This window comes from Dermacentor albipictus, chromosome 6 (genome assembly GCF_038994185.2).
Source record: "Dermacentor albipictus isolate Rhodes 1998 colony chromosome 6, USDA_Dalb.pri_finalv2, whole genome shotgun sequence".
Taxonomy (NCBI): Eukaryota; Metazoa; Arthropoda; class Arachnida; order Ixodida; family Ixodidae; genus Dermacentor; species Dermacentor albipictus.
In genome coordinates, this window is record NC_091826.1 from 7,306,470 (window position 1) to 7,321,023 (window position 14,554).

Here is a 14,554-nt window from a genome sequence, read left to right on the forward strand (position 1 = left end):
AAGCAAACTAGTACCAGATTTCTCTTTACTATTTTAAAACTTCATCTGTTACCAGAGGCTGCCCAACCATAGACAAACTTGAAGCATATTACATTGGAATCTGCAAATAGAGCTGGATTTTTGTTTTTTCATGCTCTCTTGTTGAAACAGAGTGTGGGTGTAGGCCAGTTGGGAAGTTACTGCAAGTGATATACCACACTTGAAGAAAGGGACAACACAACTGCTTCGTGTTGGTGTATTGCTTGTGGTAACTCCCCAAAATCTTGTTGAAAGTTGGTGTCCTTAAGTGGACTCCAAGCAGGTGGTCCACGGCAGAAAGCAAGCCTGCCTCATGTAATGCAGGGACGAGGATGCTCCGCCCACACCAGCCATGGATGCAGTGGCTAGCCTGGACGCCTATGACATCAGCCAGGAGTCATCAAACCAGGAGCTGGCACGCGACCTCGACAATGCATTGGCACGGGTGCATGTGTCTATTGACAGCATAGAGCGCAGCCACGCACCAGACTTGGTGCAGGATCTGCCCGATGACATGACAGCAGCGGAGCGCTTTGCCCTGTCAAACCAGTGCACACTGAAGAAAGGTCCCGCTGCCAGTGCCAGCAGTGCCTTGCGAGAATGAACTTTTAAAATGTGCCACCTTTATTTTTTATTGGGCTTCAGCCATGCACCTCCGCGAGCGGGGGCGGCGTCACGTCAAACGCCGCCCCCGCGCCCTGCCCTGGAGTTGTTCCGCACGAGTCCGGCTGTGGCTGCTGCACAGCAGTGCCCAGGTGACGAGCCAGGTTATTCCAGAAGGACATGCCCTGCAGCTGTGCCCTGCAGAAGCAGCAAGCGAAGAGAACGACTGACCACAGGCCACAAGTCCACAGCAAGTCACTGGCACCGATGCTGAACCACAATAATGCAACACAGAGAGAATGTGCAGTAAAAGCAATCAGGGAACATCACAGGCCACGATGCTGCTTACGCACAGTGCTTTCCACTCTTTGGAAGTGAACAGAAATGTATTTGGACTACATAACATTGCAATTGAGGTTTGCAAGACTGACGAGATGTTTCTCTTTATATACATTATTGTGTAATGAATAAATTGTCTTAGTACAACACTTCTCCCACCATTTCAGGCTTATCAAAACTCAATAATTCTGGGTTCCTAGGGCTTATTAAATCTTGCACAGCTGCCCAGTATTCTGCTAGCAGATACGCAAGACTGTCGTTTCAATCATTTCTTGTAGTCAACATCAATGGGTGTGCACAGATGTTAGCACTTCTGTAGTCACTATGTTGCCTGTAACTTCAGCTTACACGACTTTTTAGGCCCAAACTTGATGCATTACTGTTCAAAGCTGTACCGTAGGCAGATAAGCTAAAAGGGAGAGGACAACAGCAGGCTGAAATGGTTTACACTGACCATTCCGTGGCCACTCTAAACCAAGGAGATATAATAGTCTCGTGTTGCTGATGCACAACACTTCCTATTTGCAAGCTACTAATGTTGAGAAGTCAATGGCAAGTCGCACCAGGTATTAATTCTAGAGCACAAAAAACTTGGGAATATCTGCAACATTTCACTGCTAATATGTAGCACAGAAGTAGTGTAAAAAGAGACAAATGCTCTCCTCTTCCAAATTCTCATTGCATTATCTTTTTTCTTCATAATACAAACATCCCACGCATTGCATCATTTCTAGCAAAAATTTGACAAAATTTGGCTTCACAGGCATGGATCAGAAATCATTCACCATGCAAGGCCACTGTAACTGGCCTCAAATGCTACCGTGTTATGTAGTTTACTCACATGGCGGAGTATGTCAGCATGTATTTGACCTCTGGTGCTTGGAAGCCATTGAAGTTTGATGCAGCGCACAGTGTGTAGGCACCCATGTTCTCAAAGACGACCCAGTCGCCCGGCTGAAGTTCCGGTAGCAGCGCGTCCTCCAACACCATATCCATGGAGTCGCACGTTGGTCCCCAAAGGGAGCAGAGGCGCAGGGGGCCATCGCTGCTGTTCAGTGCAAAGGGCACTGGCTCAGCATGGTCAAAGACTGTGCAGTTGAAGGAGCCGTAGACGCCGTCATTGAGGTAGTACATGGGTCGACCACCAGCCTCGCGCTTGGCAATCACAGTTGTATAGAGTGTGAATGCCGACGACACAAAAAAGCGGCCGGGCTCTGCAATCACTCGCACTCCACTCTCCTCGGGGAAGTGCTCCGCCAAACTGGTGTTGATGGTGTGCGCAATCTGAAATGATGGTGAAGGGACAGAAAAAAAGCACAATGACAAGTGCTTGCATGGCAATGAATTTCGTGCGAGCCAGAGTATCAAAACAAAGCACTACTGCATAAAGCAGCTGAATTGTCGTACATTAGTAGCCTTACAAAATACTGTAGTCTACAACATGATGGGGAATATCGAATCGGCATGTAAGGAAGAATTTTGTCGATGGCTACAATTATGTTCCTAGTTGAAACGCCATGCACTTGATACTCAACAACTGTACATGTAAAGTGAATATAAAGTTGCTTTTCAATTTTTAATGACAACTAGATAGGCAATGTTGTACTCTGGGACACTTACCATATTCTTGAGCTTATAACCAACTTAAAAATGCAATAAATAACAGTAAAGTTGGGGTGCGAGTTATATGCAAATTTCTAATTGGAGCGTGGCTTCATGGTAGCATGGCCTGCGCTGTTAAAGGGCCCCTCACCAGGCCCCATAGCAAATTTTGGTTATACGCTGGAAGTTACGAGTCCTCTAGGGAGCGTTCTGCAGAACATTAATAATCGAGATAAGATTATTTCAGTGCCATGAACCTATGATTTCAGCAGGTGTACTGCACTGCCAAGCGAAACTCTCCACTAGCTCCATCTAGTCCCTGCATTCTCCCATACTGGACCTCGAGGATCGCATGACTCGTACGTCACAGGCCCTGCCTTTTCTTTTTCCCGCACTGTGCACCTTCCCTGATGGCGTTGCACGCGAGCTGTTGATTGTCTCGTTTCGCGCAGCACACGATTTTGCATGCTGTGCACAAGGACACATGACTAGCGGTATAATTCAGTGCTACACGAATACTGAGGCAGACACAAGCAGATCACAGAGCATGATCATGCTCTAGAACACGGTAGGAAATGGCATAGTTTCGGTACCAACGCATGTGACTGCACGACCGTGGGAACAAGCAGACGAAGCGAAAGTACATCTGTCTTGCTTCGGTGCGAAGTAAAACAAGAAGCACACAGACATTCCGTTTGACATAATAGTTCAGTGGAAACCCACAAGTCGGACAGAAGTAATTAATACAGGGAAAATCAGACATCCATTCGCTCCTAGCAATTGCTACAAAGGAAACCCATACAGGTTCCTCAAAAGAAAAGCCTCGCAGTTGAAGAGTCCTGGTCAGGGGCTCCAACTCAGGAGCACCGCCTTTCTGGAGCAGCCGCTCTACCATCTGAGCTAACCACGCGGCTAGCAGATGGCAGGGTGAAGTCAAATTTGTCAACAACTCGAAGCAAAGGCAAGGGTTCGACATAGTAGTTCTGCAGAAACCCGCAAGGTGGAGAGAAGTAATTAATAAAGGGAAAAATCAGGCATGCACCCGCTTGTAGCAATTACTACAAAGGAAACCCATACAGGTTGCTCGTAAGAAAAGCCTCGCAGTTGAAGAAAAATTCATCCTGGTCTGGGACTCGAACCCGGGATCACAGCCTTTCCGGGGCAGCCACTCTACCGTCTGAGCTTCTGTTTGTGCGTTTTATTATTTGTCTAAACTTCAATTCATCAGTTCAAGCAACAGATCACACAAATAACGGATGTTGCCTTGAATAATTCTCAGTCTCGTGCCTCGATGACAGACATCACACTGCGAACACGAGTACCTAGGCGCAGGGACACTTATACGTCACTGTCTGGCTTGGAACGCAGTCGCCGCAAGGGAAAGGGGAAATGGCCTTCGGATTGAAATTTCACACCGGCACGTAGCGATGTAATACTTTGCAAACACGATTGTTAGTGCACATTGTATGCTGTGTGCTTGTCAGTTCAACATAGCCAGATCATGCGAGGTGCCCTTAAGGTTGTCACCTTGAGACGAAGCTTTAGCTCGGGTGCTCCTATCTAAATACATGTAAAAGGAGAACTTGTTTTTCTCTACAACCACTGCACCAAACTTGACGAGGTTTGTTGCATTTAAAAGAAAAATTTTAAATATAGTGACTGTTGCTTCTGAATTTTTTATTTAGATTGTCAATTTTTTACTAAAAGTTGACAAAAAGCACAAATTTTCAGAAAACAAAACTGAAGTTTACAATTCCGTAACTCAGCAATGAAAAATGATATCACAATAATGTGAATAATGTGAATAATGTGAATCTAAAGCGAACAAAAGTGATATTTTACGTGATATTAAAAAAATTTAGCTATACGAAGAGAACAGCTTTTGCAGAAGCCTTGTACACAACGTAACAAATTCACATAAGATATAAACTCGCATATTGAATTTGTCTGCTTTCAATGATCTAATGGGTGGCGTTTACAAAACTGCGATATCTGTTAGTGATGCAGACCTATTAATTTGTAAACTCTGTGCTTCTAGCTTTTTCAAACTTTTGACTTTTTGAAGGTTGTGGGGTTTCCGGTTCTCGCGGTGGTTGTGTAAAGCCGTTGCGTTGTGTTGCCGGGGGCTCCGTGTCCCTCTCCTCCTTGCCTGGACGGGGTGGCAGCGGGTCATAAAACACTGTCACTCTGCTGTCATCCCGCCCACGCGAAGGTCAACAGGCTTTCGCCATTGGCTAAGATTTTGGCGGGATTCGGGCCCGGCTTGCGTGCACTCCGGGTAAGCGCGCGCAAGACGGGTCCCGGGGAGACCACATCGGGGCGTCGGAAGGTGCGTACGTGTTCCTCTCTGCTGGCGGCGGCCCCCTTTGTCCGCCGCCGGCCGGTGGTTACTCCGGCTCGTCGGGGTCCCGGCCTCGGCGGGCGTGCGCGCACTCTTCCGTCGTCTCGATGTCCCGAGGCAGCGTCTGCCGATCGTGCCCCCGTCTGTTCGTCTGTCGTTTCTCTCTATTTCCCCTTTTCTCTGCTGTGGGGCGCACGATGGCAGGCGCTGACCGAAGGATAGGCAAATTCTTACTGCTGGGGGGTCTTTGTTCTTTGTTCTCTCTCTGTCGCGGTGCGCCATTCTAGCGGCCACCGGCGACCATTCGGCTATGTTTTGTCTAATCAGATTCATATTCGGACGTGACCTTAAAACGTGTATTTGTATTGACTCCCAGTGTAATAAATGTACTTTGTCTTCTCGAGAGAAGGTCTATTACAAAATTCAGGCCCTAAATCAAAATTCCACTTCCAACAATCACTAGAAGTTAGCTCTTTCAAATGCAACAAATTTCATTAAAATCGGTCCAGGGGTTATGTCAGAACGTTTTTGAGTTTTACATGGATTTGAATAGGCTGCGTCAGAGTTGGGCCCAAGCTGAAGCTTCCTCTTGAGGCAAGATTCTCCGCCGTTAGTTTTGCTATATCTCCTAGGGAACCACACCCTTTCCCCATCCTTGCGCGTTGAAGCCCTCCTCCACAGTCGTGCACTCACCTCTTTACGGATTGCCATTTTGTGTTGAGTAGTTAGCAAACAGTGTGTGTGGCAAACGAACTAGGATCATGATAAGCTGCATGCAACAGCCTGCCTAGCGCAGCACAAGCTGATGATCTTTTACACGATGGAGCGAAACGTCATTAGAACTTGTGGATTGCTTATCACGTAATCATACATAGTCACTCATGCCCACGGTGCTTCCTCTGTCCACGCAAAGCGATACAGCTCGGTTGCCTTTGCTTCGTTGCCATTGCCCATGCGAGTACTGCTCTGTCTGCACTGTCATCCTTTGTTATGCGAATGCTGACCAAGTTATCCAATTCACGTAGCATGACACGGACAAATCACGACTGATTTGTCCGTGATCACGTCCATTGGTTGAATTCAGCTTTATCAGCAGCGCCAAAGAAGGTGGGGGGGGAGTCGCTGGCCGAAGGTATGAGAGACTTTTTGCAAGGATTTTAGCATAGTATGAAACAATTTTCGTGGGTTTTATGCACAAATCTTTCTTTTTGGATTGTTGCAATTGGGGTTGCGGGTTATACGCATAAGAATACAGTATAGTTTTTAAAGAATGTCAACACTAGACTATGAAGGGAAAAAAGAAAAAGTATCGAGGGCTGCCAATACATTCGGTAAGAAGCATCGGTGACAGTCATTCCTAAATTATTAAATTGCTATAGCACACAAAGCACTTGCTGGATTCATTTACTTTGATGATTACTACACTAATGTGCACACACTTGCAAATTGAAGTGCCAAGGAGCCAGACAATCTTGTAGAAGCTTCGTGGAACCTTGTCAAACTGCAGAAAGCCACAACCTCGCAACTATTTTCCTTAGATAATGCTATGATAAAGCACCCGCAATGCAACAAGAAAAATGGCGAGATACAGGTTCCCTCTGCTGCAGACAGATTATGCCAGGACTGTGGCAATGTCATAATCTTTGGCAGCTTTCTTTTATTCCTCTAGTGCATTGTCAGATTCAAAGTGTCACACTACTCATCTGATGTTAGAGGTGAAAAATAAGAACAGACCATAAACACTAAAAAATTCCATGGAATAACATTTGGTGCATAACATGTCCAATACAAACCCATAACGCTAGATTGTAATGCATTTTCCTGCACTGAAGTTGTAATCACCTGCCGAGTATGCACATTAGTCTGGCAAAATTAAAACCCGCTGCTTAAGCATACTGGAGCAAAAGGACAGCAGTGTTTACTCCGTCATTCTAACATCGTCAGCTTCCCATGTTTCATACAAGCTACATGGCTAGTTCTGTGCATACCAGGGCATAACGCTGCAAGGACTGCCATTACTCTTTACTGACTCTTTCTGCATTGTAGGAACTGACATGCATGCAGCCATGCATTTAATACAGGTGTTGAAGCAGCCTATGTTAAATGTGAACTACACAAAATGTTACTGACATTCACTAGTGCCTAAAACTGCAGCTAGAATCAATCTCACAAGTATAGTTGCACTGCGAGGTATTCTACCTCATGGCACTAAGCTGGCATGAGTGCAGGTTAGTGTCGGTACAGCAGAAGCAAGTTCACACGAGTACGAGTGGGTACGAGTGAGTGTTGCGTACGAGTAAAAACATGGGGAAGTGCCGACGAGTGTGAGCGAGTATGTATAACGCAGCCCACAAAAATATTGGCATGCGAGATGAGCAAGTACCCACTTGTTCTATGCTCGTGACTCGGCCATAGAGAAAGGGCATGCTACTGACATAGCTCTTTTCTTCTGCAACAAAGGGTGCAGTGGCCCACCTGGTCGAAGAGCTTCTGGAAGCCTTGGTCACCTGGATAGCCACCTCCAATGTCAAGCAGAGTCATAGGAAAGCCCAGAGTCAGGCCTTGGTCGAACACCCGACGAGCACTTTCAATAGCACGTGCAAATGAGTGCGGCTCACGGCTGTTGCTGCCCACATGGAAGCTGCGAAGTGACGCATAAAGTAAGAACACGCACATGTCAGGAGGTGAATGTGAGCCCCGGATGCAGGTGGCCGACAAACAACTGCTCTCAAGTGACTGAATGAAGCGACAAGGCAAGCTTCACTAATGGTGGCCTTCCCTAATAGTCATTCGATGTGAAACGTTCCAGGCACCTAAAGTGACCATTGTCGATTCTCCTAGAAAAAAATCGGGCTATATGGCGATTGAGATCACGCCAAAGCATATTCAAAGAAAAATATTTGGGTGATGTAAGCACTCTTTGGTGTTACAGTGGAGTTACTTTTTAAATAGGCCATATGCACCAACCTTTCATCTTGTGGTCTAGAAATTGTGATTCGTGTAAATTTTGTTTGATCAAGGGAAAAATGTTTGGGTTGGTTGTGGACCTCAAAAAATGGTTTTCTTGCTTCAAACAAAATTTACTCTAAGAAGTTCTAGATCACAAGCTGAAAGGCGGGTGCGTATAATAAGCTACCTCACACTTATCTGGAGGGCCTTAATGCTTAATTTATGTCTGAACATAAGAACGCCATTTTTTGCGAAACTTGGAACTAAATTTCTGGAGAAATAGTTGATTCCATAGTGTAACATTATTTTTAGCATGAAATATAGCAACAAGAAAATACAGTAAGAAAATGTGGCTAAAAGCTTGAAGAGGTTTATGCGAAAAAATCCTGAATGCGCACAATACTCTTGCTTTTTAACAGAGCCAATTAAACACAAAAAATTAACGAATGTGCTAACTTACAACATCACATGAAAGAGCCACGCCTGTAGAATGTTTAAAAAAAGATGCGTCATTGCACCGAGTTTCACACTTAAAAAAAATTTACCTCAAGCCAACTTTTGCTTCTTTGCAGAAATTTCCGAACACTTCCATCACCAAAAGAATTAGTAAAAAATATACTTTGTTGAAGTCTCATTCACACAATCACCAACAAACCCAATTTTCTCCAAGAGAATCGGTGGTCACTTTTGGGGTCTGAGACAATACGTTTTGTGTGGAATGGCCCCTAACAGATTGCAGGTGTTTCTTATTAGACAGCAGGACTGGAATGCAGACCACTCGCCAGGGGGTGTTGCCAGAAAACCCCCACTGCCATCTCCAAGAAAAACAGTATCTCTGCAATGGAAACCTTATGGCAAATGATATTGTCACGTGGTAGTGATTGTGATGAACACAGTAGCAAAACTAAATGGCCCTCAAATGCAGGCTACCCTCAAAGAACAGCGACAGTGGCGTACACAGTCGGTGATCATCAAAAATCTGATCAGCAGGTTAAGCGCATCGGCTTTTATACATCAGTCATCGAAAGTGCCAGAGTAATCGCTGGTGCCCGCTTGCCTTCCAGAAAGTTCTACACCATTCGAGTTGTGCAATGAAATAGGTTTACACAAGGTTCGGTGACAACAAACAGCAGATAGAACCATCGATAATTTTCTAGAAACTTCCGATACATGCAGGCACGTCCTGCACTGTGCGATAACATTTGTTGGGTGTTGAAACGTGGTCGCCTGATAAAAATAAACTACACGTCAATGTTTACAATGTGACAGGACATGTGCCAAGACAAGAATGCACCAAAAGTAGCTCAATCTATAAACCTAAAATAGTGGCACAGAGATACAGGAGTGGCATTCTCAGGCAATCAGTTTCAGAGATAGTTTCACTTTAATGAGATTTCGCGCAACTCCGCATTGGAGGTATCCATGTACTATAGGGCCAACGAACCATCTTCATGCAATGCAGCTAGCACTGTCAGCTGCAGACCTCAGCGTGTCCAGAGCCTAGTCTCTTGAAAGTGAAGCTATCTCCAAAAGTGATCATCCAAGAATACCGTCCCAGAATATTCTAACGCACCAGAGCCATCAACAATATGGCGATACTGGCGATGCTGAAAAAGTGCAATTGTAATGTGCTGTGCTAGCTTTAATCTCATCTCAAGAACTGCAATGTCTTCCAACAGATATGAACATTAATCCTTCCTACAAAGTATTGACATTACCATTTGGTCAGTGGCCAAGTAAGAACCAATTAATCCATATTGCAGAAATATATTGTCAAAATGGCAAACTGCCCAAATACATTACCAAGACAACCCACAGGTGAGACTTGTACATATCCCTCAAGTATAGCCGTCTGAATAAGTTAAGGAAACCGAGAACAAGCACCGTGCAACAAGAAGAAAAAAATAAAGGAAAGGCTTCAACATGAACAGAAATAAAAACCTGTGATGCATAAACAGCAGCAGCAACTTCAAGACGGCAAGTGTGTCTTTACCCAATGAGTGAGCAATATGTGGTTTGAGGTCACATTCCGATTCCACCAGCTTTGAAGATAGCTTTTAGCACTTAAGCCGCAGGAAAAGGATTTTTGCTTTTTACTAACCATCAGTCACATCACATAGCAATTCTGATTAATGTCTGGGATGATGGGCATGACCTTTCTTTCCTTTTTTGTATTTTGCAGGCATCGCAAGATGAAAAGGAAAGGCATTTTTCGTAGTAAATACAGCTTGCATAGCTGCAGCCAGTCCTATAGCAAGGACTGACATCTCAGCAATGATTTCATGTGACCTGAAGTGGCAGAGGAGGAAACAGATTGACGTGTCATTCACAAACACGAAGGTAGGGATGACGATGCAGCTGTAAGTGTTCATATTTCTAGTGAAAACGTTCTATGCTTAGTCGAAGTGCCTTCTCACGTGTGCAAGTCCTCGTATTTAGCCATTTCTCCCATTGGCTGAACAAAATTGAAAAGACCAACATGGTAGTCCTCAAGTGTTATACAATCTTCATGCATGTGCTTCTCACAGTGAACAGAACTTGCATTTCCAAAACGTATAGAACACTGTAGTGTATACAGAGTGCTCACTTCACAAGGTAGTACAGAACCAGAGGTGTCATATTGGTAACCTTGTTGAACTAGTATCAAATCCCTACAATATTTTTAGAGAGAAGCTCCTAAATGTGCCTGCCATAATGCAGTAAATGACAGCATGTTGAAGAGCATGCAACATACATTCACATTATATGAAAAAAATATACATATATTTGCAACGGAAGCTCCAGTGCAGCACGACTCTACTGGAGCTTCCTGTACTTGCTTCCATGCAAAAGCCCATGCCAGTACTACATCTTTATATTTATGTTTCTACATTCTTAACATTTGTTGCTGTGTTAAAAACATTTTCATAGCTAAATCAATCTTGAAGACTGAACTGATGCATTGGTTTGACTGCACTCAAACTAAGCTCGTACCAAACGTTTTGCCCAGTCCTAATCGATTTGCCATAGAGAAGTCCCAGTGTGGGCAACGAACACTGTGGCTGTGTGGGGCCTGCAAATGCTACAAAATTTTAAACCATGTAAAAAGCCTAGTTTCAGATATTGTAGATATATATAGAAGCCTCCGAGCAAAGCAAAATTTTACTTTTAAAATGCAAGTGAATACGTCTGGAAAAATAGACGTCAAATGTTGCCATTCACTGGAAGAAACGCAGCATTTAGGATGTCTGAAACAGCTTGTTAGCATGACCACCGAGTTTATGTGGCACCCACAGCATAGTGAAAAAATCTCCGATCACACCTGCCCCATTTGACAGCCCTCAGAAAACATGCCTACCTGACGCCCACGACAGAAAGGCCGAGGGAGCGAGCCACAGACAGGAGATGCGGCGCGTCGTCCACTTCACAGCCAAACTTGAGGCCCAGCTGGCAGACTGAACCAGAGTCGTCGACGCGCAGGCGCAGAACCAGGCGTGCCGTCGGGTACAGCTCGTGTACTTTGTACAGCTCCAGTTCATTGTCAAAGGTCATGAGGTCAACACCAACGCCAGCAGCATGCTTGATGAATGAGCGAGTCTTGCACGGGTTGGCATAGATGATGCGGCTGCTTGCCACTCCCACTGCCCGAATGGTGTCAATCTCAGCCTTGCTGGCACAATCAAAGCCCAGGCCCAGGCCAGCCAGAAGTTCCAGCACCGCTGGATCTCCATTGCACTTTACAGCTGCGATACAGTTGAATAATAATGTAGCATGGCGCTTGTGGTCATTACGTAGATCATCGGAAAAAGGTTAATTCGGGCACAAATCAATTTCTGTGTCCACTATCAATCAGCAACATGATAAACGGATTTTGTTACAGTATTACCTAAAGGAAAGTCTGGTGCTATCGTCTATGCGAGTTTTCTAACAGGTGCTGCGCACCCGAGAATATAAGTATGCAAGGCTTTGGCTCGAACCTGCCTTGGCTTAAAACATGGTGATGGCTACACAGCTGAAGTTTTCTTAGTGTAAGCTGCAAGATGTTTTAATTCATTTGTACATCTTTTAATATTTTCTCACCTACAGTGATAAGCAAGTGAGCAGAAACAAGAACAGATGAGAAGCTGTCACACAGAGAGCAGAGACTTGTCGCCTCTCCTCCAACTTCGGTGGCCCACCATTTTTTTAAGCTTTATATAGTTATACATCCACGCTTCATGATTGTATAGCAATGTTATTGTGCAATATATATATAAAAAAATTATTACACAGCAGAAAATGATCCATTGTGAAAAGGGAATGGTGCCAGTCAGGCATGCCTTCAAGGTGTCCTCGTTCTCCGAGAATGATGCCAATTCGAAGCCACCACATCCCGCCATTCCTATGCAACAGCAGCACAGTGCCAGTTTTCCCTCTAGGTAATATTGCAAGAAATTTTATGGATAAACCACGGAGAAGGAAACACTGGTTGCCAACATGCAGGGAATAGATAGCTTATGCCGGTCTTCACTATGTCACATACCGAAACTGTTAACCGTGTTTGTTCACTATGAATTCAGCATGTTTTTTGTATTTCCACAGCTGCAAAAAGAGACCACACATTGTCTTTAGGGTGCCCCTTCTTTGAATTGTATCTTTACACAATACCCTGTGCAACATAGATGTTTAGTTTGTGTCAAAATGCATTGCCAGTTAGCCATTCTTGTAAGAAAGAGCATGAATTAAGCATTCACTATTGGTTAAAATAGCTCGAAGATGAGCTTTAGTTAGGACTGTAGCTCAGTAAAGTGTAAACTTAGATTTTCTACCCGTGCGCATTTGGTTTATTCACGCATTTGCACTAACTGCAGCAGTGGAGAAAGCTCCCTCACCGTAGAAAGGCTCGACGCGCGGGATCTTCAGTTTCCAGACTTTCACCTTGTACAGAATGTCACCCACATCAACGACGAAGAAGGGTTGATCATTGTCCTGAAATTGAGTACCACACCAGCGTTAGCTTGTGCACAAAACAGTTTTCGCACCGAGGCTGCAACACTGTCGTTTTCATACGTAACAAGCGCCTGTTTCACACAAAATGGGTCGCCTGCCGTTTCAAGTGCTCGCAGCTGTGGCGAACGTGGCGAACTGCCAACTACTACCGTTGCCTAACCAATCGTTACATGTGCGCGACTGCTTGTCCGCGCTATCTGGGTGTTCCGATGGTCTGTACGCGCGGACTGCAATTTCGGGATCAGAGTACGCATGACCTTTTGCCTCTGACGATTGGGTTTATATATATATATATATATATATATATATATATATATATATATATATATATATCTTTATCGCAATCCGTGATCGGCGCTGAAGCGTTGTCGCTACAGCAGCAGCTGCGTTCGGAAGTCAAGACGCGCGACCTACGCTCTCGCATTTCCCCGTACGAACGATACGCAGTTTTCGCCGCATAGCCATTGTCCGCGCACAGGCTCTGCCCGGGCAAGCATCGCGGGCACTGTGTGAACAGCAGTGGTTGGCCTACCGGGTTTGATGTGATGGAACGAACCATGCCGACGTCCCCCACCATGGGGTCCACAACCTCGCACGTCTTCATGGTCTCAGCTCTCGTCCCAAGGCGGTCCGCTCCCGCTAACGCGGATCTTGGGCAGGCGGACCCGTGCGGTCAGGCCCCCCTGCAGCAGGCAGAACACGCCACAATGTCGTCCGCGGTCGATAGTGCACTGTGGCGTCTTATCATAGCAGCAGCTAGGCCCGACAGACATTTTTTTCTTTTTTTCCGCTCCCCACCCAGCACCGGCGCCGGACTCTCGACACAAATGTTCGAGCCGAAGAAATAAGTTATAGAAAGCCATCACTGCGCAGGCCTCAAATTGCATGGTTCCCTACCTTGGGAGAAGCGTCCCAGCCGCCGGAGATGGTTAGGGACGGAATGGTTGGATTTTGGGTGGCAACAACGATGAAATACCGTGCTCGCGGAAAGACTCAGGACGGGCGCAGGAACAGTTGGCAGGGGCCGCAGAAATGGCGAGGCGGCCTCTTTTATAGTGTCGTAGCGAGGAGGGGTTGGTCACGTGACCGTGCGTCAGAGGAGGCGCGATGCGTCGCGGCTGTCTCGCTGCGTCGACGGTGATGGTCCGGACGGCGCGGGTTTTTGAGTGCTCGCGCGCGCGCGCGTGGGTTTATCGATCACAAGAGCGCGCACGTGCACGTCAGCCACCAGCGTGCAGAGATAAGAGCAACCGCCGTCGCTGCTGATTCACATGGTAGCCGGCGCGCGCCGGCATTTTACAGGGCCTAGTGGCAGAGGCCGCCGAGGCCGGTCCAAGCGGAAGTGGACTGTTGCAACTGTTGCAACCGCGGGTACAACCACGCGCTCACTCCACAACTGCGTCCTTCGCCGTCCCGTTTTTACGCACGCCATTCGTCGTCGTCGTCGTATACTGCTTCGCCTTGACTGTCGCATCAGTGGCCAACCAGGGGCCCAGCTTGTCGGGAATTTCTCGAACGCAGAGTTCGTGATATATGCCGACGCCGTGGCAATATCACTGCCTGCCGCCACATCTATCACCGCTTATCGCAATCGGCCAACGTTCGAACTGCCTTTAGGCACCCGTGCTTTCTGAATTTGGCACCTCACTTACGGACTGACGCCAGCGTTAGGCTTCGCGGTGCTGCACCGTATTAGAGGTGCGCAAGCATATATTCTGTTGGTGTGCCAGGCGC

The 14,554-nt window shown here is 46.1% G+C and overlaps 2 protein-coding genes across 5 annotated transcripts in view; one reads left to right on the top strand and one right to left on the bottom strand.

Moving 5' to 3' along the window:
* Positions 1-1,121, top strand: part of LOC135901398 (SLIT-ROBO Rho GTPase-activating protein 1-like) — a 56,813-nt gene extending 55,692 nt beyond the window's left edge. For 2 of the 3 annotated variants that reach the window (XM_065431149.2, XM_065431150.2), the window contains exon 15: positions 343-1,121. In XM_065431149.2, the coding sequence (XP_065287221.2) occupies positions 343-622 (280 nt within the window). In that variant the 3' untranslated portion in view covers positions 623-1,121. The remainder of the gene's footprint in view (positions 1-342) is intronic. The other variant, XM_065431151.2, reaches the window with a different exon arrangement.
* Positions 620-13,954, bottom strand: LOC135901399 (ornithine decarboxylase-like). 2 transcript variants are annotated; one of them, XM_065431153.2, is made up of 7 exons: positions 13,797-13,954; positions 13,353-13,503; positions 12,703-12,799; positions 11,190-11,574; positions 7,379-7,544; positions 1,802-2,244; positions 620-819 (listed from the first exon to the last, which is right to left on the bottom strand). In XM_065431153.2, exons 2-7 carry the CDS (start codon positions 13,422-13,424, stop codon positions 660-662), a joined length of 1,323 nt encoding a protein of 440 aa, XP_065287225.2. In that variant the 5' UTR covers positions 13,425-13,503; positions 13,797-13,954; the 3' UTR covers positions 620-659. The 2 variants fall into 2 exon arrangements, with proteins under 2 accessions (XP_065287225.2, XP_065287224.2); XM_065431152.2 differs by having other exon boundaries at positions 13,718-13,931.
* Positions 13,955-14,554: the final 600 nt, after the last annotated feature.

What these genes read in the sequence shown, in the direction of transcription:
- LOC135901399 (XM_065431153.2), bottom strand. Translation starts at nt 13,424, where the DNA reads ATGAAGACGTGCGAGGTTGTGGACCCCATGGTGGGGGACGTCGGCATG. An exon ending in GTTCCATCACATCAAACCCG is followed by an intron (nt 12,800 to 13,352) that starts GTAGGCCAACCA and finishes ACTCAATTTCAG; the next exon opens with GACAATGATCAACCCTTCTT. An exon ending in GCGCGTCGAGCCTTTCTACG is followed by an intron (nt 11,575 to 12,702) that starts GTGAGGGAGCTT and finishes ACTGTATCGCAG; the next exon opens with CTGTAAAGTGCAATGGAGAT.